This window comes from Hypanus sabinus, chromosome 16 (assembly GCF_030144855.1).
Source record: "Hypanus sabinus isolate sHypSab1 chromosome 16, sHypSab1.hap1, whole genome shotgun sequence".
Lineage (NCBI taxonomy): Eukaryota > Metazoa > Chordata > Chondrichthyes > Myliobatiformes > Dasyatidae > Hypanus > Hypanus sabinus.
This window is the reverse complement of record NC_082721.1, coordinates 15,433,550-15,459,050: the sequence shown is the minus strand read 5'-3', so window position 1 is coordinate 15,459,050 and position 25,501 is coordinate 15,433,550. Positions and strand designations below refer to the sequence as shown.

At 39.8% G+C, this 25,501-nt stretch overlaps 1 protein-coding gene across 6 annotated transcripts in view; it reads right to left on the bottom strand.

Annotated features, from left to right (window-relative positions):
• The window catches only part of LOC132406027 (mesoderm induction early response protein 2-like), an 83,201-nt gene that overhangs the window by 28,220 nt on the left and 29,480 nt on the right, over nucleotides 1-25,501 (bottom strand). For all 6 annotated transcript variants that reach the window (XM_059991173.1, XM_059991172.1, XM_059991175.1 and 3 more), the window contains 2 exons: nucleotides 4,802-4,890; nucleotides 74-146 (listed from right to left, as the gene is read on the bottom strand). In XM_059991173.1, the coding sequence (XP_059847156.1) occupies nucleotides 74-146; nucleotides 4,802-4,890 (162 nt within the window). The remainder of the gene's footprint in view (nucleotides 1-73; nucleotides 147-4,801; nucleotides 4,891-25,501) is intronic.

The following is a 25,501-nucleotide window of genomic DNA, read 5'->3' as shown; positions in this document are numbered from 1 at the left end:
TTTTTTAAATCAAAAAAGGATTGAAATGAAAAAACGTAACCAAGAAGGAATTTAGACCATTTTCTGATCTTACCTTTTTCATTCTGCCTATATTTGTTTATAAAAGGTGGAATTGGAGCTTGATATTGAGGACCAATCATAATTTCCTAAAGTAAATCAAAACACACACTTCGTCAAGTTATCTTGCAGGGTACAAAATACATTCTCAAATTCTATCCAAAGGATTTAATACACAACAGCATCTAACCAAAGTCTATTACACAATTAGGAATCTTCAGTAAGGTCAAGATAATGCTTAGATTTGGTAATATACAGGACAAGTTGTAGTCACTCAAACATGGGATCAGCCCCATTGGGTATGAAGGTAACACAGCAGTTAAATTAGTAACCCAGAAGGTTGTACCAACAATCTAGAGATCAGAGTTCAAATTCAGTCAGGGAGGTTGAGGACTATATATTAATTTAATATTCTTAATTATTTTTTCAATGCATAGAATTGACAATATTTTTCAGTTTTTTTAAAATCAGTCATGACTTGATTATACCCAATAGTGGAGGTTTGCCATCTAATGTAAATAGGATTCCAGATCTATAAATTTGCTTGATTCTTAAATGCTCTCCAAAATCACCCATTCAGTTCACAGACAATTAGGAATAGGCAATAAACTTGTCTTCCAGTTGATGGCTGGTTTCAATTGCCAAAGAAAATGTAGAAGAGCAGAAAATCATCCTACTTTATGTACAGCCGCAAGAAAAAGTTTGTGAACCCTTTGTAATTACCTGGTTTTCTACATTAATTACTTAAAAAATGTGGTCTGATGTTCATCTAAATCACAGTAATTGACAAACACAATCTGCCTAAACTAATAATACACAAAACAATTGTGCTTCTTATCATCAATACTGAGTACACCAGCTAAGCAATCACATTCCAGGTTCAAAAAAATATGTGAACCCCTGGGGTAATGCCTTCTACAAAAGCTAATTCGAGTCAGCTGTTTCATTCAATGAGATAAGACTGGAGGTGTGGGTTGTAGAGGTGCCCTGCCCTATAAAAAGACACACAAAATCATGTTACTGACATGAGCCGATTCTTCTCAAGAAAGAAATGTTTATGTGCACCATGCTTCGATCAAAAGAATTTTCAGAGGAGCTTAGAAAAAGAACTGTAGCGATGCATGAAGCTGGAAAAGGCTGCAAAAGCATTTCTAAAGACTTGAATGTCCATCAGTGCACAGTAAGAGAAATTGTCTACAAATGGAGGAAATTTAGTACTGTTGTTACTCTCCCTAGGAGTGGATGCCCTGCAAAGATGATGCCAAGAGCACAACGTGCACAATGCTGAAGGAGGTGAAAAAGAATCCAGCAGCAAAAGACCTGCAGAAATCTCAAGAACTTGCTAAGGTCTCTGTTCATGTGTTCACAATGAGAATAACACTAAATAAGAATAGTGTTCATGGAAGGACACCATGGAGGAAGCCACTGCTCTCCAAAAAAACAAACAAACGCACACTCCGCTATGTTAGGAGGAAAAAGGGTACTGTACACCAACATCAAAACCTCATCCCAACTGTGAAGCATGGTAGAAGGAGCATCATGGCTTGGGGCTGCTCTGTTACCTCACGGCCTGGACAGCTTGCAATCATTAAGGGAACACTGAATTCAAAATTATATCAAGACAATTTACAGGAGAATGTCAGGGTGGTGGTCCTCACCTGAAGCTTAATAGAAGTTGGATCATGCAACAAGACAATGATCTGAAACACAAGAGTAAGTCAACAACAGAATAGTTTAAAAAGAAGAATAAATGTGTTTTGGAATGGTCAAGTCAGTGTCCCAAATGAGATGCTGTGGTAAGTCTTGAAGGTATCCCGAAAATACTGATGAACTGAAATAGTTTTGTATGGACAAATGGTTGAAAATTCTGCTTGCCATTGTGCAAGTCTGATCAGCAGCTACAGGAAATGCTTGGTGGAGATTATTTTGCTAAAGAAGGTTATACCATTTATTAAATGGAACAAGAGTTCACAAACTTTTTCCAGCCTGGACTGTGAATGTTCAAACAATGTCTTCAATAAAGACATGAAAAATACAATTGTTTGTGTGATATTAGTTTAGGCAGATTGTGTTTGTCTATTATTGTGACTTAGAAGTGGAGAGGGCACCTGTTTCTAATTGCTGGTGGGACTGCTCTGCTGCCGCAGAAGGAAAGCCCTGGTGTTGCGCCCGGAGAATGTACCCAGTTATCTGCTTTTGGAGATGGACTAGGACTGTAGACTTTTCCCAGTCCTATAGTTTTATATATTCTGTGTTTTTTGCCTGATCTTGCTAATTTATTTTGTGTATGGGTGAGGGAGATTTGGGGGATGATATGCCTGTTCCGTTTTTGCTCGATTTTTTTGTGCAGGGAGGAGGGATTTGGGGGCTGATGATCATGCTGCCATTGTTTTCTTTCCTGGTTTCGCGGCTGCATGGAGAAGAAGAATTTCAGAGTTGTAAACCTTTGAACCTTAAATGAAAATCAGACCATATTTTATGAATAACTAATGCAGAATACCAGGTAATTGTAAAGGATTCACAAACTCAATAAATACACATTAAAAGTTGCTTCTAAAATTTGCTACAATGATTTTAAAGGAACCAAATTTCAGAAACAGAGAACATGAGAGGTCAAATGGCTATTCCTACTTCAATTCTTATGTTCAAATTCAACTGTTACAATATTGCATGTTTAATGCACATAACAGAACAAATTTTCCTTTCTCAATTACCATGAATTGCAATACAAAATCCTCTAATGCTTGGAACCAAAGGCAAGTCGAATGAAAGGCAAATGTCTTTTAACAGTAACTGCAATGTTGCATCCTGCTGCCTTTTGTTATCTGAATAAAGGCATTACATTTTTTCCTTCTCTGTTATTAAGAGAATAAAGATTCTCTACAAGAAAATCTGCCAAAGATTTTTCATGCAAACCTAAACATCAAAGCTTCTATAACCATCCTTGCAATTACTATGTTCTAATCATATTTTTTGTTGCATTCAATCTTTCTATAACTTCATGTCATAATGCAGCAAATATTCTCTGCATGCAAATTCCATTGATGTAACAACTTGGTAAAATGCCACTCAAGCCAATCACTCAACCTTGAATACAAGCCGAAGCTTTACATATATTCCATATTCTTCTCATCCATCAACCATCTGAAACACATTCTTAAATTCTGGGATAGTCACCAATTCAATTGCCTACTTCATTGGTACAGTTCACAAATTTAACACCTTTCCTACTGTAATGGTTACTCGAAAACAAACCAAAACTGCTAAGAGACTACGGCAGGGTAATCATCATTGTATGACGTGCTTCCAAATAATGAATTTCTAAATCAAGAAGGTACGTTTGATCCTTTATTATGAAATCAGCGAAGACGAACAATCTTGTAGCGATAAAAAGCCAACAAAACTAAATTAGCGATGTAGCGATCTTAACATTCAAATCAACGTAACTAAGCATTCTAATTAGCGATATAAGGGATACCAAACGTAATCAGCAGTCAAACTGAATTAGCATTCCAATTAGCAGTTAGCCTATTTAAGCCATGGCTCACTTCCTCTGGCTAACAACGAACTAACCCAGTGTGAACACATAACTATATTCATTTGATTCTACCATGCCCCAACCCAGCTGACAGACTACCCATAATAACCACACTGCAAAAATACATACAAAAAATAGAGAAAATAGATACATAGCTCCTTCAAACTGAAAAATAGATAAACGGCTTCTACGCCCGCAATTAACATGATTACTATAGCCTTTTATTTTAATCCATTCAATCATACCTCTTAGTAGGTTTCAAACAGATTTAGAATAAATTTGGACTTAGCTACCTCTATAATCTAAACTTCTTAAAACAAAATCCAGTACAGCAAAATTGCGGTAATCTGCTATTCAATCCTTTGGAAATCCCAACAATTCAGCATCTGGCTTTCCAAGTGATATTGGCCAGGCTCCCCTCAGACTCACCCAGACCACTGCTCCCTGCTGACTTGCTAGAGCTCCAGCTCCCTCACTGTTTACACTCACTCCTCAGAGGTTTCAAAGGGGCCTTAATTCCCAGATTCCCATTCAAACCAACAGGGCCATTTCCTATGCTCTCTTTAAACCAAGTAGGATCCCATTTCCTGTACTCCCTGTAGACCTATTGGATTTTCTAGAACACTGAGCAACAGTTTAAAAAAATAAGGTCCAATAGTCCAAAAGATCCATGAACCTGGCATCAAATTCCCAAGCATGCTGGATTATTTAGGTTGTACCCATGTGTGTAACTACCTTAACTTCATGCTGCAGTCAACAATTTGGTAAAATAAACATTACAAATATTGTCACTTGTCCACCTCGTATATCCATCTACCATTCAAAATATAATGAATGCTTTTGTGCTTTCTCTTCCATTATTTTTCCATGTTTTAGTTCAGTAATGATGCAAATTCTGGCACCTTAGCTGATATAAGGTAACAAGAAATGGGTTGGAATTAAAGCACAGATTTTGCAAGATGAGTATCAACAGTTATATGCCATCTCAACAACGTGAAGTGTTATCAAAAACAATGAAAGTAGGGAAGATAAAAATGATATAAAGTGAATGTAAAAGATGTAACAACTGTGTCAAGAACAAGCATTTTCTTGTAGTTACAAAAATTGTTTTAATGTCATATACTGTAATGGTGGTATCTCTTCTGAACTTAAACACCTAGAGTAGCATACATCCTTTATCAGTCTCTTATGTTCGCAGGCACAAACCTTTTTACAGTCATTTGACAAAATGGAATCATCTTCTTCAGAATCCTCATCCGTTAATGAAAGTTCCTTATCATCTTCAATAGAATTTGCTAGAAATCAAATAAAATCAGTGATTAATATGCAAATAAAGTAATTAAATACAATTGACAGGGAGCAATAATTTATTTTTACTTCATGTAGGTTTACTGGTGTGACATTCTTTTAAAATCTTTTTATTAGTTTTCAAACAAGCATAAAAGAAAAACATCGAGTAGAGAGCTTGAAAGTACATAATTAATAAGGCTAGAATACAAACAGTTAATAACCCAAATATAATAACCTCCCAAACTCATAGTATGTTACAAAAAAATGGAAAAATGGAACCCCCCCCTCAAAAAAAAAACCAAAAAAAACTAACCTAACCGACATGGGCTATTGTATTATATCAAATATTCACAGTAGTGTCACTAACTCCACAACTCTTTCCAAATAATTAAAGATGATAAGAAAAAGATTTGGGAAAGGTCAGTTTAACTCATATGAAAATGTTGAAAGGTGAGAAATTCAAAAATGGACTCTGTTAGTCATCTGTAGATATTTAACAGTTGAAACAGTTAGCTACTAGGATCTAATGCTTCCCCAGCGTATCTGACAAATAAACTCTTCTCGGGCTTCCAGCCGGGTATGGTTATCAATTATAACCGACATTTCGATGACAAACACTGCCATCTTCAGGCATCATCCCTGCTGAAGGTGGCAGTTTGTCATTGAAACATCGGTTATAATTGATACCTGTACCCAGCTGGAAGCCCGAGAAGAATTTATTCATAGCTATATACTAGGTAAGTCATCAAATACTGAAGCCAATTTTTCTCAAACCACACAAACATGCAAAGGTGTGTATCTGGATGAAGGTTTTAAATAATTTGAGAGCATTCTAAATAGGATCTTAACCTACCAATGTTTCCTCAGTTTTTTTTTAAGTAAAAGGCCGGTGAATTGTGGTACAAGTTACCAAGGATGTCCGTTTTTGTACCTTGACTATCCTTAATATTGGCTAAAAATTTCTAAATTATCACTACTTACTCCTATTTTTGCATTAATGGGTTGACTTTGCTAGGATGCACAAAGTAACAGATTACCATTCTATTCTGTAATCTGTGAATAGTGAATATTAGATGACATACTGACTAAAGCATGTACACATCTTAAATCCTAATTATACAGAGGACAGAGGCACTAGATAGACAGAGTCCAGGCAAAGATCTACTAGAATGATGCCACAGAGGAGGGATATATCTATCTGGAAAGAACAAGTAAATTAAGGCTCAATACAGTCTTTAATTATTAAGGGACTCAATATGGTAGGGATGGAGATATAAATAGCATAGATGTATTAAGGGAAATTTGTCAAGCACAAAGGAAAATGTATTAGAAAATCCCAGCAAAATTAGATGATTAGAAGAGGCTCCAAAGAGGTAAATTATGTAACTTGTGAACAGCCTATTTTTGTAATGCAAGAACCCAACTAACGTATTTTTGGCTCTTTTTGCCAAAATTTTAATTGTAACCTCATGTTCCTATTCTAAAATTTCTTCAACCCACAGCACTGAAGTAAGTTTGCACCCAAGTCAGTAATGACTATTTACTCAAGGATTAATTTTTCACTGACTGTTCTGTCAAGCAGATAGCACGCAACCATGTGCAACACTGTGACATTGTTTTCCATTGCTGGCTTCAGAGGAAACTCAGCACATAATAATGCACACAGTAAAAGCTGGTGGCCATTTTGATAGTTCTCTCAAGTTAAATGTCTGGGTTCCACGTGTGAAAAGATGACTTCCTCCTCTCAGGGAACATCTCCTACAAGTTCTAGATAACCTCCATAAAAATCCTTTAAATTATTCAAGCAATCAATCACCGGCTGTTAAAATCTAGTAGCCTTTGGATGAAGGGAAATGTTCTTGGATCTGAGAAACTTTGTTTCTCCAGTTTTTGAAGCTGATTTTGGAGTTCACATCAATGCCAGAAACAGAATTCGAAGTGTAGATGAGCGATGCATTATACCAGTCCACATAAGCTAGAGGATTATCACTTGACCAGGTATAGTTAAGTGATCAAACGATATTGCTCACTTCTACTGCACCGCTGATACGAGGACTGTGGTGAATTGTTTACATACCAAATCAATAAGTTGTATTTATGAATAATGAAACTCCAGTGGGGAATTCTTCAGGAATGCTGGAAGAATTCAGCCTATGAAGGGATTTTAGTACCTGTCCAGTTCCCCAAAAAGTAAGTTACAATCCTTAAAACTAACAAAAAATATGTATCTTTTTATTTAATTTAGGACAACTATTAAAAATAGCTTTTAATATTAGGGACCTACACAGTGAAAAACAGTTTTGAAAGATTTTAATTTCTCCTTTGTAGACCTTGTCTGTACCTCCTAGTCAATCTGGCCATTGTTTCCCACCATCCAATGTTTGGTCATTTATCTGATTTATCTTTGCACCATGTGCAAATAAGTTTTCAAACTTTCTTACAAAGGCAAAAGGTACTTCAATGACTTAGGAAATTTGGAGCAATCCAAAAAGGATCTATGAAAGTTGTGCATTTTTTTTTCCTTAATCCCTCTTAAAAGTGATTTTAGTAACAGTCATTCTATTAAAAAACACAGATTTATTAAGGTACTAGTACTTTGATTTGTAAATAATGCTCATTCTTACAATGTATACATATGCACTTTAATATTTATGTGCATGTTTGACATGCTCTGCTTTACAGTTCAGTAATCATCCTTCCAGCTTCCAATCTCTCGTTCCCCAATAAAGACCTCTCCCTATTGTCTACAGGAGTACTGTACCAGTAGAATCAGTAGTGCCAGTTCTTGCTTAGTATATTAATTTATTTGTAACTGTGGTCTATCCTTTTTCATGACTTCTAGCTTCTTCCCATTTCTACCTACAAAGTTTTCTGACATCTTCAGCACTTCAACTATTTCTACATTGTTGGTTCGAACCAGTTGATTTTCTCTCACCTAATACCCTCACATGCCATCCCACATTATAACCTGTGAACCCTTTGCTTGTAAAATCAGAAAATATATCATAGGTGGTGATTATTTAACAACTTCTGTCTTTGGCAGGCAGAAAAAATTTCCCAAGCCTAATGATGCCTTCTTTCGCTACAGGTTAACAGCTTTTCCAAATGATCAAGTACTGTTCAAGGTTTCTAACTCTGCTATCTTTTCATACAGCATGTTTCAGATCCCCTCCTAATCACTCTCTAATTAAAAATGTTTGCTTCATTTACTCCCCAATTAAAAAATACTTAATATCTGCACCCTGTTTTCCTTCCAATGTACTTTTTCCAGGCTCCTCAACCTTCTAAAGCTCACTCGTGTCTTTTCTTGGTCGCATAGCTAGTAAAGAAAACAGCTCTAGCTTGTTTAAACTTTCTTCACCGCTACAGTTTTCCAGGTCCAGCAGCACCTTTTCAAGTCTCCTTTGCATCCTCCCTACTGCAATTTTATCCTTCCTGTAATGTGTTGACCAGAGCTGTACAAACTGTAGCCTAATGTATATAGTTCTTGCCAAGCATCACTGTTCTTATAGTCACTATCTCAATAAATAGAGGATAAGCATGGCATATGTCATTTTAACTGGCATATTGACCTTTCCTGCACCCTATGCAGATGGTTATGTGGACTCGTGCACATTGACTCCTAGCTTTTACCACAACAATGTTATTGTCGAACAGAATTATGATCAGTACTACCCAATACCTTCTCATTGATATTCTTTCCACATGCCCTAGTCCACTCCCCATAACTAAATCAACTATTGCCTTCCATCTTCTTGAACTTAAATCCCCCTTGTATAGAGGCTCAACCAGTTTTCCTTCCACCACCAGATTCCTTTGCTTAATTCAACTGATCACACTGAATAACTTCTCTAATTCTATGTACTGCTTTTCAATTAATAATGATAGCCACAATGGCTTTCAACCCATAATGATCCAAGCTATCCATATTTCTTCATGGAATACATGGTGCATTTCTTGTCCTCACTTAAGTACAGTCCCTTGCCTCTTTTCCCAGTACACTAGTATGTTGGTGTTGTTACACACTCCAATCCTCCACTCAAACATTTCATCACCTTTTGCAACTCTTGATTTCTATCTTGCTCTCACTTTCACTCTTTCCAGCTGAAACTCTTCTTTTTTTAAGGTTAGCAATCAAGATCCAATTCACCTTTTCACCTTACCTAAGTTTCCTCCTGCTTCCTGAAACATTCCATTCTATTCTTCCCTTTTTCTCCATCTCAGTTGTTGCCTGTTCTGACCACACTACAGGTCTACACTAGTACTTCTGGTACAAATACAATGGATTATTTTTCATAATGGATAAGAAAATTAGTTTAATAGAACCTGTGTTTAAATGTATTTTTTCACAAAGTTCACAGATCTAATTTTGCCAGACGAATAAAAAGTGATTTCTGAAGACTAATAACTGCCTAAACTAAACGACTCAGTATTTAATGCAACACAGAATTAAACAACAATATTAAATTAACATTATTGAGGGTAAATTACACTAATGAAAAACTCTGGTTATTTCCCAGTAGGGAAAAAATTATCTCCGCGTGGGCCCTGTCAATTCTTCTGGACGCTTATATTTCGACATCTCTCATTCTTCTGTAATCCACTAGGGAGAGGCCCAATCTGTTCAGTCTCTCTTCATGCTTCATACCAGGAATCACAAGTACATCGTACTGAGACAGCAATAGTTCACAGTGCCGCAGTATCACCAGTGCCTTAAAGAGTTGCATCTAAATCCTTACTTTTATTTTCCATACACCTTACAATAAAGGCCAACGTTTCATTAGCCTTCACAATTATTTGCTGTACTTGCCTGCTAACATTTTTTGATTAATTTCCTTGGACACACAAAAGCAGGGATGGCCCCACTAGGAATTAATGCCATTTGTTAAGTCTACATTACTGAATACTTTCACTGCTGGCATGAATTAATAATGCCAAGTAGTTAAAAAAAACTCAGAAAACATAGCCCCATAGAGCATGAGATAGTTTCAGCTCTTCTAAGTCACTGCTTCACTCCACTTGTAATATTTTAACAGTGGATTTAGTCTTGCATCTGTAATAACCCACCCCGATCACAGGCTTCAGGACATTCAGTTTTCTTGTTTAGTCAAAGCTGCACAGATAAAGCCAAGTCTCTTTTATAATTTACAGCTTTATAATCACCAACAGCAAAAGAACACGTCTTTAAAAAAGGGGACCAAAAACATAGTTCAGAGAAGCAGAAACAATGAAAGAATCTGACTGAGATACAAGATGAATGTGGCTTAAGGATACACCAAATCATGCAATTTACTGGTCATTGTTAGGCATATAATTAACAACTATTAGAAGAGATTTATAAGTCATTAAATACACAGATTAATTCAGAATCGGAGTTAACATCACTGACATATGTTGTGAAATTTGTTAACTTTATAGCCGCAGTACCATGAAATACATGTTAGATATAGAGGGAAAAATTATTTACATTAAGTATATGTATGTCGATTAAATAGGTTAAAATAAGTAGTGCAAAAAACAAATAAAAAAAGTAGCGAGGTAATGTTGATGGGTTCAATGTCCATTTAGAACTCAGATGGTAGAAGCGAAGAAGCTGTTGTTTCTGAATCACTGAGTGTGCCTTCAGGCTTCTGTACCTCCTTCCTGATAGTAAGTGTGAAGAGGGCACGTCCTGAGTGGTGGGGATTTTTAATGATGGACACCACCTTCCTGAGGCACCGCTCCTTGAAGATGTTTTGGATACTACGGAGGCTAGTACCCATGATGGAGCTGACTAATTTTACAAGTTCCTGTAACTTATTTCAATCTTGTGCAGTAGCGTCCCCCATCCCAGATGGTGATGCAGCCAGTCCAGAATGCTCTCCACTATACATTTGTAGTTTTCAAGTGTCTTAGTTGACAAGCCAAATCTCCTCAAACTCTTAACGAAATATAGCTGCTATCTTTCTTTCTTTATAGCTGCATCAACATGTTGCATCCAGGCAAGGTCCTTAGAGTTAGAGATATTGATTGAAATCCAAGTACTTGAAATTGCTCACTCTCTCCACTTCTGATCCCTCTATGAGAGTTGGGATGTGTTCCCTTGTCTTATCCTTCCTGAAGTCCACCATCAGCTCTTTGGTCTTGCTGACATTGGATTTACAAATATACCTACAAAACTGCTCAAGACTGGACAAATACTACTATTTATATTCAAATTTATATCTATGCTCAAAATTCAAAGTTCAAAGTAAATTTATTATCAAAGTACATATATGTCACTATACACAGCCCTGAGATTTTTTTTGTGAGTATACTCAGTAAATCCAAGAAACACAGTGGAATCAATAGAAGTCCACAACCAACAGGAAGGACAACAACCAATTTGCAAGACAACAAACTGAAAATCCAAAAATAATAACGATAAATCTATACAACAATCAGATAAAACTTCTAAGGATATATTTTCATCAACAAAAACAGGGTTTAGCACTCCACATAGGTATATGCAATTCTGATCAGGAAGTACAGACCACTATACTTAAATGAGAGTGCAACCCAGAAAAAATTATCACTATTGAAGAAAAAGTTAACAAATGGAAGAGATCCCCACAATCTGAGCAGACTAGATGTCAACAAGGAGATGCTGAACACCAGGCTCAGAGTTGGAGATCTTTTCCCAGAAACAGAAGGGTTCAATGTGGTAATACAGGTGGTTAACACAAAAAAAAAATCAAAATTCATAGTAAAAGACCAACAAATTCATGATGATAAATATGGAAAATACCAAGAAAAACCAGAAACAATCCAACACATTACAGGATCCTGTAGCAGTTTGATTACTTACACAGACACAATCATTCACCAAAATCTTGCTTTAAAATACAAACTCATAAAATAAATCATATCTTACTATAAATACAAGCCTAATCCAGTTTTGTAGTCAGAATCCCACAAATTATATTATAACCATTCTGTTACAGATAGGACAATCCATAACTGTCTAGAAATAATAATACACAGGATAAACAAGGTTAATAAATATAGCCATTCCAAACACTCATAACTTACAGAAATCAGTAAGTAAAAAACATCTTAAATATGCTGAATTAAAAAAGGAAGTTGATAAACTTTGGAACATGAACATGGTATACATTGTCCTGACAGTAATATCTACAACTGGTTTCATCCCAAAGGCGCTACACAATAGCATGAAACAATTAAGGCTACACAGCAATATCTATGTAAACCCTCAGAAAGCCACAATACTAGACACCCCTAGAATAGTCCAAAAGTTCAAAGCAATTGAAAAATGAGCATTCTTGATTATGCCTGCACCTCAGGTTTTACCAGCTTGAGCTGAGAAAAAATGTCTTACACGAGATAAGGAATCTTTGAAAGTGAGTCAATAGACCGTGAAACATTTCAGTGATGGAGGCAAGTGAAGTTGAATGAAGTTATACCCTCTGGTTCAAGAACGTGATGGTTGAGGGGTAATATCTGCTCTTGAACTTGGTGGTGTGGGACCTGAGGTTCCTGTACTTTCCTCCTGATGGCAAAGGCGAGACAAGAGCATGGCCTTGGTGGTGGGAGTCCCTATTAATGGATGCTGCTTTCTTGCAACAGCGCTCCATATAGATGTGTTTAAAGGTGGGATGGGCTTTACCCATGACGACTGGCCATCTCCACTATTTTTTTTGTGGGATTTTCTGTTCAAGGGCATTGGTGTTTCCATACCAGGCTGTGATGTAGCCAGTCAATATACCCTTCACCAGAAGTCTATAGAAGTTTGTCAAAGCTTTAGATGTCATGCCAAATCTTCACAAACTCCTAAAGATGTAGAGACGTTGCCATGCTTTTCCGTAATGATTCTTACGTGCTGGACCCATGACAGATCCTCTGAAATGATAACACCGAGGAATTTAATGTTGCTGACCGTCTCTACCTCTCATCCCCAATAAGGACTAGCTCATGGACCTCTGGTTTCCTCCTCCTGAAGTCTATAATCAGCTCCTTAGTCATGCTGATGTTATGAGACAGTTTGTTATTGTGGCACCAATCCCCCAGATTCTTAATCTCCCTCCTATATGCTAATACGTCACCATATTTGATTTGGCTAAAGACAGTGATGCCATCATCAAATTTGAATATGGTATTCGAACTATGCTTAGCCTGACAGTCGTAAGTCTAAAACAATAGAGCAGAGGGCTAAACACACAGCTGCATAGTGTAACAGTGCTGATGGAGACTGTGGGGATGTTTTTGCCAATTGGGTCTGTATGTGAGTAAATCGAGGATCCAATTGTACAAGAAGGGATTGAAGCCAAGGTCTTGAAGCTTATTGATTAATTCTGAGGGATTATAGTATTCAATGCTGAGCTATAATTGATAAAAAGCATCCTGATGTGCTTCCTGCCCAATGCCAAGAGTTTAGGGTATCTGCTGAGAGCTGGAGAGGAAAAAGAATTCTGTCATGTAGTTACCAAAAACGTATGAAAGATAAAGAAACGATGGTCTGCATAGTCTGCATGTAATACTTTGGTTAAGATTTTTACTACTGTGCTTTAGGTGTTTCATTTGAGCAGTTCTGTAAGAGCAGTCTGTTCAGCTTTCAGCTTGCTTGGGTTCAAGTTGAGATGAGAAGTTTGTTGTTCAACTTAGGAATGTGCTGTCAGCCAATCAGGATGGTAGAATTCAGAGAAGGTTCTAGAGAACGCTGGGTGGAGAGATCTTTGTTTTGCAAGAGCTGGGAGAAGACAGGAAGGAAGATGGTGGAGGATGCCAACCCTGTAGCAGAAGGTGCTCTCTCTGTGCAGATGAATGGCTTTGAGGAGGAAGGACCAATATCCTGTGGGAGAGCCCTTTGATTCAAGCTGGATTTCGAGTGACCTGCAGAAGGTTGTGTGTGTTTCCATGCAGACCGAGGGTCCAGCGCACGAGTTACAGACAAGTTCAAGATTTGAACTCCACCGTGCACATGTTTCTTTTTAAGTATAATGGGTCCTTTTTGTATTTATTTCCTTTAATAACTGGTTGGTTAAATTAACAGTTTAAAATATACTTCTGTATAATTGTATGCAGTGTACAATCTGTTATTTCTTGATGACAAGTGATTGCCGGGGTCAGTAAATCACACGGCATTCATACAAACCAGAGTTTGTGAGACATCCCTAATTTATGGATTAGGCAGGACCAAAGTCACTTACACCCTAGGCATATGAATCCTGAGAAAGGTGGGTTTCTTGCCGCGGAATCCAATGGCTATCAGCAAATGGCTAACGTGCCGTATTTCCAGAGATGCCCAGTCAGTTTCATATATGAGCATCTACAGTGGTACTACAAAGTTTGTGAATCCTGTAGAATTTTCACTATTTCTGCATAAATATGATCGAAAATGTGATCAGATCTTCATGCATCCTAAAATTAGATAAAGAGAACCCAATTAAATAAATAACAAAAAAATTATACTTATTCATTTATTAAGAAAAATGATCCAATATTACATGTTTTTGTAGGAGAAAGTATGTGAACCTTTGCTTTCAGTAACTGGTGTGACCCCCCTCCCCTCCGCTGTACAGCAATAACTTCAACTAAATGTTTCTAGTAATTGTTGAACAGTCCTGTACATCGGCTTGGATGAATTTTAGGCTATTCCTCCTTACAAAACTGCTTCAACTCTGGGTGGTAGTGGGCTTCCTTGCATGAACTGCTTGCTTCAGGTCCTTCCACAACATTTCTATAGGATTAAGATCAGGACTTTGAGTTGGCCATTCCAAAACATGAATTTTCTTCTTTTTTAGATATTCTGCTGTTGATTTACTCATGTCATTCAGATCATTGTCTTGTTCTATTATCCAATTTCTATTAAGTTCCAGGTGATGGACTGCTACCTTGACATTCTTCTGTAAAATTGATACAATTTTGAATTTATTGTGCCCTCAACAGTGCAAGCTGTCCAGGCCCTGAGGCAGCAAAGCAGCCCCAAACCATGATTCTTCCACTGTGCTTCAGTTGGGATGAGGTTTTTGGTGTTGGTGTGCAGTACCCTTTATCCTCCACAGAGTTTTGCGCACTTCTGCCAAAAAGTTCAGCCTTTGTCTCATCTGTCTACAGAACAAATGTCCCAGCATGTTGTAGAACATTCAGGTAGTCTTTTGCAAACTTGAGACATGCAGCAATGTTTATTCTGGAGAGCAGTGGTTTCCTCTGTGGTGTCCTTTCATGAACACCATTCTTATTCAGTGTTTTTCATATAGTGGACTTATAAACAGAGACTTCAGCAAGTTAGAGATTTCTGCATGTCTTTTGCTGTTGTTCCCCTTGGATTCTTTTTCACATCCTTCAGCAATGCATGTTGTGTTCTTGGTGTGATCTTTGCAAGGCACCCACTCCTAGGGAGAGTAGTAACAGTACTGAGTTTCCTCTGTTCTACACAATTTCTCTTACTGTGGACTGATGAACACTCAGGTCTTTAGAGATGCTTTTGTAGCCTTTTCCAGCTTCATGCATCTCTACAATTCTTCTTCTAAGGTCCTCTGATAGTTGTTTTAATTGAGGCATGTTGCACATAACAGATCTTACTTGAGAAGAGCAGGCTCGTCAGTAATGTGATTTTGTGTGTCTTTTATTATAAGGCAGGGCACCTCTACCAACCACACCTCCAATCTCATCTCATTGATTGGAACACCTGACTCCACATAGCTTTTGTAGAAGGTATTACCCCAGAGGTACATGTACATTATCCAACAAATACATATAATATTGGATAATTTTTCTCAGCAAATAAATGAAAAGAATAATGTTTTTGTGTCACTTATTTAACTGGTTTCCCTTTATTTAGGTAAAGAATTAAGTACAAGCTCACAAAATAATAATCTTTGTCCTGCTGAATGGCATAGGGTTAAAAGCATAATTACCTAAAAAAAAGGATCTAGGGATCACATCTGCTCTATCATTCCATCATGTCTGATCCATGTTCCCTTTCAATGCCATTTCCTGCCTTCCCCTCATAACCTTTCATGCCCTGACTAATCAAGAACCTATTAACCTCTGCCTTAAATACACCTAATGATCTGGCCTCCACAGCCACCTGTAGCAAGGAATGTCACAGACTCACCACCCTCTGGCTAAAGAAATTCCATCTCATCTCCATTCTAAATGATAGTCCTTCTATTATGAGGTTGTTCCCTCTGGTATTAGAATCCTACATTATAGGAAACATCTGCTCCATATTAACTCTACATATGTCTTTCAAAATTTGATAGGTTTCAATGAGATCCCCTCATTCCTCTAAATTTCAGTAAGTACAGGTCCCGAGCCATCAAATGCTCCTCATACAATAATCATTTCATTCCTAGAATCATTCCTGTGAACCTCCTCTGAACTCTCTCCAATGTCAGCACATCTTTTCTTTGATAAAGGGCCCAAAACAGCACATAATATTTCAAGTGAATCCTCACCAGTGCCTTATGAAGTCTCAGCACAACATCCTTGCTTTTATATCCTAGTCCTAGCAAGATGAATGCTAACATCACATTTGCCTTCCTCAGCGCCGACTCAACCTGCAAGTTAACCATTTGGGAATCCTGCATTAGGACTCACAAGTTTCTTTGCACCTTGGATTTTTGAAAATAGTCTGTGCTGTTATTCTTTTTATCAAAGTGCATGACCATATACTTCCTGACACTGCATTCCACCTGCCATGTTTTTGCTCATTCTCTTAACCTGTCTAGGTTCTTCTGCAGACTCCCTATTTCCTCAACACTGCCTGCTCCTCCACTTATTTTTGTGTCATCTGCAAACTTGGCCACAAAACCATTAATTCAGTCATCCAAATTATTGGCATATAACATGAAAAGAAGTGGTCCCAACAATGACCCTTGCGGAACACCACTAGTCACCAGCAGCTAACCAGCCAAGGTCCCCTTTATTCCCATTCCTGCTTTCTGCCAATCAGCCAATCTTCTATCCATGCTAGTATCTTTCCTGTAATATCATGGGTTTTTATCTTGTTAAGCAGCTTCAAATGTAGCAGCTTGTCAAAGACCTTCAGAAAATCAGCATCCACTGAGTGTCCTTTGCCTATCCTGCTTGTTATTTCCTCAAAGAATTCCAGAGGTTTGTCAAGCAAAATTTTCCCCTAAGGAAACCATGCTGACTTTGACCTATTTTATCATGTGCCTCCAAGTAACCTGAAACCTCATCCTTAACAATCGACTCCAACATCTTTCAAACCACTGAGGTCAGGTTAACTGGCCTATAATTTCTTTTCTTCTGCCTCCCTCCCTTTTTGAAAAATAGAATGACATTTGCAACTTTCTAGTCTTCTGGAACCATGTCAGAAATCAGTGGTTCTTGAAAGATCATTACTAAAGCCTCCACAATTTCTTCGGCTACCTCTTTCATAACCCTGGGGTGCAGTTCATCTGGACTAAGTGACTTATCTACCTTCAAACTTTTCAGCTTCCCAAGCATCTTCTCCATTGTAATAGCATCTGCGCTCATTTCTGGCCCTGCCACTCCTGAACTTGGGGCATACTGCTATTGCCTTCCACTGTGAAACAAAATACTTATTCAGTTCATCCGCCATTTCCTTGTTTTCCCATTAGCATCTCTCCAGTGTCAATTTCCAGTGGTCCAATATCTACTCTCACCTCTCTTTATCTAAAAAAAAATCTTTTGATATCCTCTTTTCTGTTATTGGCTAGCTTACCTTCATATTTCACCTTTTCCCTCCATATGGCTTTTTAATAGACAATAGGTGCAGAAGTAGACCATTCGGCCCCTCGAGTCTACACCGCCATTCTGAGATCATGGCTGATCATTCACTATCAATATCCAGTCCCTGCCTTGTCCCCATATCCCTTGATTCCCCTATCCATCAGATATCTATCTAGCTCCTTTTTGAAAGCATCCAGAGAATTGGACTCCACCGTCTTCCGAGGCAGTGCATTCCACACCTCCACAACTCTCTGGGAGAAGCTCTTCCTCAACTCTGATGCCTTAAGTTGCCTTCTGTTGGTTTTTAAAAACTTCACAATCTTCTAACATCCCACTATTTTTTGCTCTATAATACATTCTCTTATTTGTTTTATGTTGTTTCTGACTTCCCTTGTCAGCCATGGATGTGACATCCTTATTGTCTACTGAATATTTCAGTAATATTTGAGTAGTATTGGAAATATATTGTTTGGTTAAGCATTCTGTTATTTACATAATTCATTATGGGTTATATGTAAAAGTATGTGAATGGCATACTTCAATACGCCACATCACATGTACGTGTCTCACTAAAGTAAAAATGAAGTGTACACGTTCTCTTGGGCTCCCATGTTTTTTGTGGAGTTACAAAATATGACAACTCTGCCTTTAGAATACTACTTCTTCTTTGGGATATATCTATCCTCTGCCTTCCAACTTGCAGCCAGAAATTCCAGCTGTTGCAGTTCTACTGTGCTCGTGTACTCTTCTAATCAACTCTGGGCAACTCCTCTCTCAGGCCTCTATAATTCCCTTTACTACACTGGTTCATTACACAGCACCCAATTCAGAACAGCTTTTCCATGAGGGGGCTCAACTGCAAGCTGCTCTAAAAAGCCATCTGATAGGCATTCTACAAACTCTCTCTCTTGGGATCCACCACCAACCTGGTTTTCCCAATCTAACTGCATAATGAAATCCCCCATGACTATAGTAACATTGTCTTTTAATGCACATTTTCTATTTCCCACTGTATTTGTAGACTACATCCTTGTTATTGTTTGAATGCCTGTATACAACTCCCATCAGGGTTTTTTTACCCTTGCAGTTTCTTAACTCTACTCACAAGGATTCTGCATCTTCCAATTCTATGTCCTGTCTTTCTAAGGATTTGATTTCATTTGTTTTCCATAGATGCAGCCTGGCCAGCTGAGTACCTCTAGCATTTTGTGTGTATTGCTTTGAATTTCCAGCATCTGCAGATTTTCTCATGTTTGTGACTTTCTACACACTGCATCTGCTTGTATACAAACTGCCCCATCCTCAGCCCTATCACTCCTATTCCCATCTCCCTGTCAAAGTAGTTTGTACTCTCCCCAACAGCCCCAGCAAACCTGCCAACAAGGATACTGAAACAACACACACAAAATGCTGGTGGAACACAGCAGGCCAGGCAGCATCTACAAACCCCATTTCCAGAAAAGTTGGGATATTTTCCAAAATGCAATGAAAACAAAAATCTGTGATATGTTAATTCATGTGAACCTTTATTTAACTGACAAAAGTACAAAGAAAAGATTTTCAATAGTTTTACTGACCAACTTAATTGTATTTTGTAAATATACACAGATTTAGAATTTGATGACTGCAACACACTCAACAAAAGTTGGGACAGAGGCATGTTTATCATTGTGTTACATCACCTTTCCTTTTAATTACACTTTTTAATCATATTGGAACTGAGGATACTAATTGTAGTAATTTGCAATTGGAAATTTTGTCCATTCTTGCTTGATATAAGACTTCAGCTGCTCAACAGTCCGTGGTCTCTGTTGTCTGATTCTCCTCTTCATGATGCGCCATACATTTTCAATAGGAGATAGATCTGGACTGGCAGCAGGCCAGTCAAGCACATGCACTCTCTGTCTATAAAGTCACGCTGTTGTAGCACGTGCAGAATGTAGTCTGGCATTGTCCTGCTGAAATAAGCATGGATGTCCTGGGAAGAGACGTCGCCTTGATGGCAACATATGTCTCTCTAAAATCCTAATATATGCCTCAGAGTCAATGGTACCTTCACATACATGCAACTCACCCATGCCGTGGGCACTGATGCACCCTCATACCATCACAGATGCTGGCTTTTGCACTTTTCGCTGATAACAAACAGGTTGGTTGTTTTCATCTTTGGCACGGAGAACTCAACGCCCATTTTTTCTGAAAACTAGCTGAAATGTGGACTCATCTGACCACAGCACACGGTTCCACAGTCTTTCAGTCCATCTGAGATGAGCTCGGGCCCAGAGAACTCGCTGGCGTTTCTGCATAAAATTGATGTATAGCTTCCTCCTTGCGTAATACAGTTTCAAGTTGCATTTCTGGAGTGACAATGGTTTTCCGAAGTACTCCCGAGCCCAGGTGGCTATAATTGTCACAGTAGCATGACGGTTTCTTAGGCAGTGCCGCCTGAGGGCTCGAAGATCACGCGCATTCAACAGTGGTTTCCGACCTTGCCCTTTACACACTGAGATGTCTCTGAATCTTTTCACAATATTATGTACTGTAGATGTTGAAAGACCTAAATTCTCTGCAATCTTGCGTTGAGAAATGTTCCTTTTGAACTGCCTAACAATTCTCTCACGAATTTTGGCACAAAGGGGTGAACCACGACCCAACCTTGCTTGCAAAGACAGAGCCTTTGATGAACGCTACTTTTATACCCAGTCATGATACCTCACCTGCTACCAATTAGCCTGCTTAATGTGGAGTCTTCGAAACCGGTGTTACTTGAATATTCTGTGCACTTTTCAATCTTATTTTAACTCTGTCCCAACTTTTGTTGAGTGTGTTGCAGCCATCAAATTCTAAATTTGTGTATATTTACAAAATACAATTAAGTTGATCAGTAAAACTACTGAAAATCTTTTCTTTGTACTCTTGTCAGTTAAATAAAGGTTCACGTGAATTAACATATCACAGATTTTTGCTTTTATTGCATTTTGGAAAATATCCCAACTTTTCTAGAAATGGGGTTTGTATAAGGAGAAGCACTGTTGACGTTTTGGGCTGAGACCCTTCGTCAGGACTCAATAACAACAACAACAAGGATACTGGCATACCTCAGGTTTACGTGTAACCCTTCCCTTTCTACACGTCCTACCTTCACCAGAAGAGATCCCAATGATTCAGAAATCTGAAGCTCTGCCGCCAGTTCTTCAGTTATGCATTCACCTATCAAATCATCCTATTCTTACCCTCACTGGTGTGTTTCAGTATCCTTGTTGGCAGGTTTGCTAGAGCTGTTGGGGAGGGTACAAACTACTTTGACAGGGAGATGGGAACAGGAGTGATAGGGCTGAGGATGGGGCAGTTTTGTAGCGGTGTGCTACACACAGCGCTAAAATTACGACACGGAGTCGGTAACTGCAGTCGAAGGAAAAAACTTTATTCGAAATCCTCAGCCTCACTTTTAAGCCTCCCTCAACCTGCCCTCCGTGGCGCAGAGGCTCCAAAGCTCTGTGCTCGCAAACCCCCGTAGGCTAATTGTGAGCCGGTTCAGATGTGCCAGGAAATGGGTTGCCACATAACCCCCCCCACCCCCCAGAACCGGCGATACACCCCCCAATGTCCGCAGTCTGAGCCAGAACCTGCTTGGGAGGTCGGCCTCTGCGCCGAGGTGCCGGAAACTCGGCCGGTTGCGCCAGGTCCACATGGGCTGGTTTGAGGCGGTCCACCGTGAAAACCTCCTCTTCCCCCCAACGTCCAGCACGAACGTGGACCCGTTGTTCCGGAGCACCATAAACGGCCTCTCGTATGGCCGCTGCAGCGGTGGCCGATGCACGCCCCTTCGTACAAACACAAACTTACAGTTCTGCAGGTCTTTGGGTACGCAGGTCGGGTTCCGCCCGTGCTGTGAAGTGGGTATGGGGGCCAGGTTACCGAGCTTCTCGCGTAGTCTGCCCAGGACTGCTGCGGGATCTTCCTCTTGCCCCCGTGGGGCTGGTAGGAACTCCCCAGGGACGACCAGGGGCGCGCCGTCTACCAACTCTGCCGACGAGGCGTACAGGTCATCCTTGGGCGCTGTGCGGATGCCGAGTAGGACCCAGGGAAGCTCGTCCGCCCAGTTGGCTCCTCGCAGGCGTGCCATGAGGGCCAACTTCAGGTGACGGTGGAAATGCTCCACTAGCCCATTCGACTGTGGGTGGTAGGCAGTTGTGTGGTGCTGCTGAGTCCCCAAAAGGCTGGCCATAGCTGACCACAGGCTGGAGGTGAACTGGGCGCCTCTGTCGGAGGTAATGTGGGCCGGTACACCAAAGCGAGATATCCAGGTGGTGATCAGGGCTCGGGCGGAAGATTCGGAGGGGGTGTCGGTGAGCGGGACCGCCTCTGGCCATCTTGTGAACCGGTCCACGATAGTCAGGAGGTGCCGCGCTCCGCGCGACACTGGCAGGGGGCCCACGATATCCACATGAATGTGGTCGAAATGCCGGTGGGCGGGATGGAACTGCTGCGATGGGGCTTTGGTGTGCCGCTGCACCTTGGCCGTCTGGCAGTGCATGCACGTTTTGGCCCATTCACTGACCTGTTTGCGGAGTCCGTGGCAAACGAACCTGCTGGAAACCATAGGTTCGGTCGCTGTGTCCAGAAACCCGGCAGTTTCAACGAAACCGCATGAACAGAGGCGGCGTCGGTCATTTCTGGTCCAAAAATCGTCTGGACCGTCAGGGTCACCAATTGCAGCGGTGTGCTACACGCAGCGCTAAAATTACGACACGGAGTCGGTAACTGCAGTCAAAGGAAAAAACTTTATTCGAAATCCTCAGCCTCACTTTTAAGCCTCCGTCAACCTGCCCCCCGTGGCGCAGAGGCTCCAAAGCTCTGTGCTCGCAAACCCCCGTAGGCTATCTAATTGTGAGCCGGTTCGGATGTGCCAGGAAATGGGTCGCCACAGTTTGTATATAAGATTGCTACCTGGAGGTCTGGCTTTTCAGCTTTCTACCTAAGAAGTTATTCTCTCTTCAGGATTTTCTCCCTTTTCCTACCTATGTCATTGGTGCCAATATGGACCAGGACTTCTGGCTGCTCACACTCTCCTCCTTCAGAATGCTGCCAACCCAATCCAAGATGTCCCTGACTGTGAAACGTGGGTTATGGCCAAAGGAAAAATGCCTGGAGTTGCTTAGTACTTTAGTGCAAGGGTGTTTGCTAGGTGTGTCAAAAATCGAAATCTAGGGAAAATTAGTGAAAAGCAAAATGCCAATACTTAAAAAAGATATCTACCAGGAAACACAATAATAGCTCCATACTTATTCTTGACCATTGTGAACTCTTGGCAGCCCCTATCTCTCTCCCATACTGAAAGGATAAGCCCTGTTTTTTTTTTAGGCACCAGGATACCATCAAATTTAACAATTACCGACAATTATCTTAAGACCAAACATGAATCAGAATACGCTTTTACAATCATTACAAAATAAACAGAAGTATCTACCTTAAATTCAGATTACAAACAACATATACACATTTACACAACCTCATTACTAAGGAAATAGAATATTCTATCACATATGGCAGGAAAGGTAGCATGAAGCCAAACTGAAAGCATCAGCTCAGTTTAGGACTTACAGTTAAGTACAAGTAAAGAACAACTTTGGTGTCAGACTCTGAGTATATGTAAAAATGCAGAGGGAAACATTGGATTCATTACAGAATATACCAGGGAAGGCACTGAAGTACAACAGCAGCAGCAGAATGGCAACGCAATGTTTGTGTGTGAGTGAATACGCATGTGTAAGGACTTCATTGACCGAGTGCTCTCGTCACACTGAGCTCGGCACCTGGGTGGCATGTTCATGTCCACAGAATTTTCTTTTCTTTCACCACTGCAGTCCTCTTATTCCCCTTTCCTTTTGGAGCCATGGAGACCTAGTCACTGCTCGTGACCCCCCCCCCACCACCCCCCGGTTAATTGTCCCCAACAGCATCCAAAGCGGTATACTTATTACTGGTACTCCTCCAGGTACCTGCCTCCTGCAACTACCTCCTTGTAGCTCTATCACCTCTGCATTTTTCAATATGAGCCAAAGGTCATTGAGCTGCCACTCCAGTTCCTTAATATGGTCTCTGAGCAGCTGCAAATCAGTGCACCTCGTGCAGTCACAATTTGCTGACCCTAACCCATTTGTCTTTGAAAAGTAGGAGGAAATCCACATGGCCATGGGGAGAATGTACAAACTCCTTAGAGACAGCAGCAGGAAATGAACTCCGATCTTATAGCTGTACTGTAAAGTTTACACTAACCACTACATTACTGTGCTGCCCTGAGATAAATCTGTTACAATCTACTGGAGTTTGGAGTGATGAGAGGAAACTTGACTGAAACACAATTTCCTGAGGGGTCAGGATAAGGTATACAGAAAGTTTCCTCTCTGAGATTTTAGAATTAGGGATCACTGCTTAAAAATAAGGGATTGTAGCGGTGTGCTACACGCAGCGCTGAAATAATGACACGGAGTTGGTGAGCTGCAGTTGCAAAAAGAGGTTTATTCAAACTTCGCGGCCTCACTTTAAAGCCTTCCTGATCCCGCCCTCCCCGGGCAGGAATGCTATAGGGGGCGCGTATTCATAGTCCTGTCCTGCGCGCGGGTTTTTCTCCTTGCTGGTGAAACAGGCTTGGCGCCCTTTTTGTGACCGGCCTCAATGCCGGCACGTGTTACTTTGTGAGCCGGGAAGTGGGTCGCCACAGGATCATCCATTAAGAAAAATATTTTTGCAGCTATTAAGACTTTGAAGCCCTCTTCCTTCAAGGCAATTGATGCAGTCTTTATATTTTTCTTAAATAGATTCTTGAAAGCAAGAGTGTGAAAGGTAACTGAGAATGTGGAACTGAGATCAAGTTAGATCAACCATAACTTAAGTGAATGGCACAGCGGGATCTGTTGTGTCAAGTAAAGCATTCATACTAAAATTCAAATTGAAAAAAAACTTTGCCTAGTATATCACAACATTAATCTGGAAGTACTTGACAAAAGATAGACAATACCAGGACTTAAAGGTTAGACTTAAGGTCTAACTGCTGCACTCCTTTCTCAAAACAGAAGATATATAAAAGATAACATACACAAAATGTTGGAACTCAGCAGGCCAGGCAGCATCTGTGGAACAAAGTACAGGTCCTGCCATAGGGTCTCAGCTCAAAACGTCGACTGTACTCTTTTGCATGGATGCTGCCAGGGCTGCTGAGTTTCTCCAGCATTTTATATGTGTTGTTTGGATTTCCAGCATCTGCAGATTTTCTCTGGTTATATATAGAAATTTAATGTTTTCTAATCTTAAAGTTGGAAATTACCCATTTGTTTACACGCCATAGATTTTCAAGATCAAATTGTTTGGATTGCACTATTTAAAAAAAGGTGGATCAATTTGGGCGGCACAATTTGGGTAGCAGTTAGCGTAACGTTGTAACAGCACCAGCAACCCAGGTTCAATTCTGCTGCTGACTTTAAGGAGCTTGTACGTTTTCCATGTGATCACATGGGTTTCCTCCAGGTGCTCCAGTTCCTCTCACATTCCAAAGATGTACAAGTTAGTAGGTTAAATGATCATAAGGGTGTAATTGGGTGGTGCTTTATCTCTAAACAATAAAATATATGAAGAACAACAAGCGGCACAGATGGCTGAACACAATTTTAAAAGGGCTTCAAAACGAAAAAGGACATGGACATCAGATTAATGATAGTTAATGTTATTTCATCACAAGGAAACTTGGAATGACTATCAGACATTGCCAATATTCTTCTCCAACTATTTAACCCCTATGCTTTCTGTCAGTTTGACAAAGCCTGTTTGTTGAATATAACTAGTTTAAAACTGAGATGGTTGGTAGGGAGGCCTTTTCCTTCAAATTATTCATATTCACAAATCATTCTCCTTACTTCC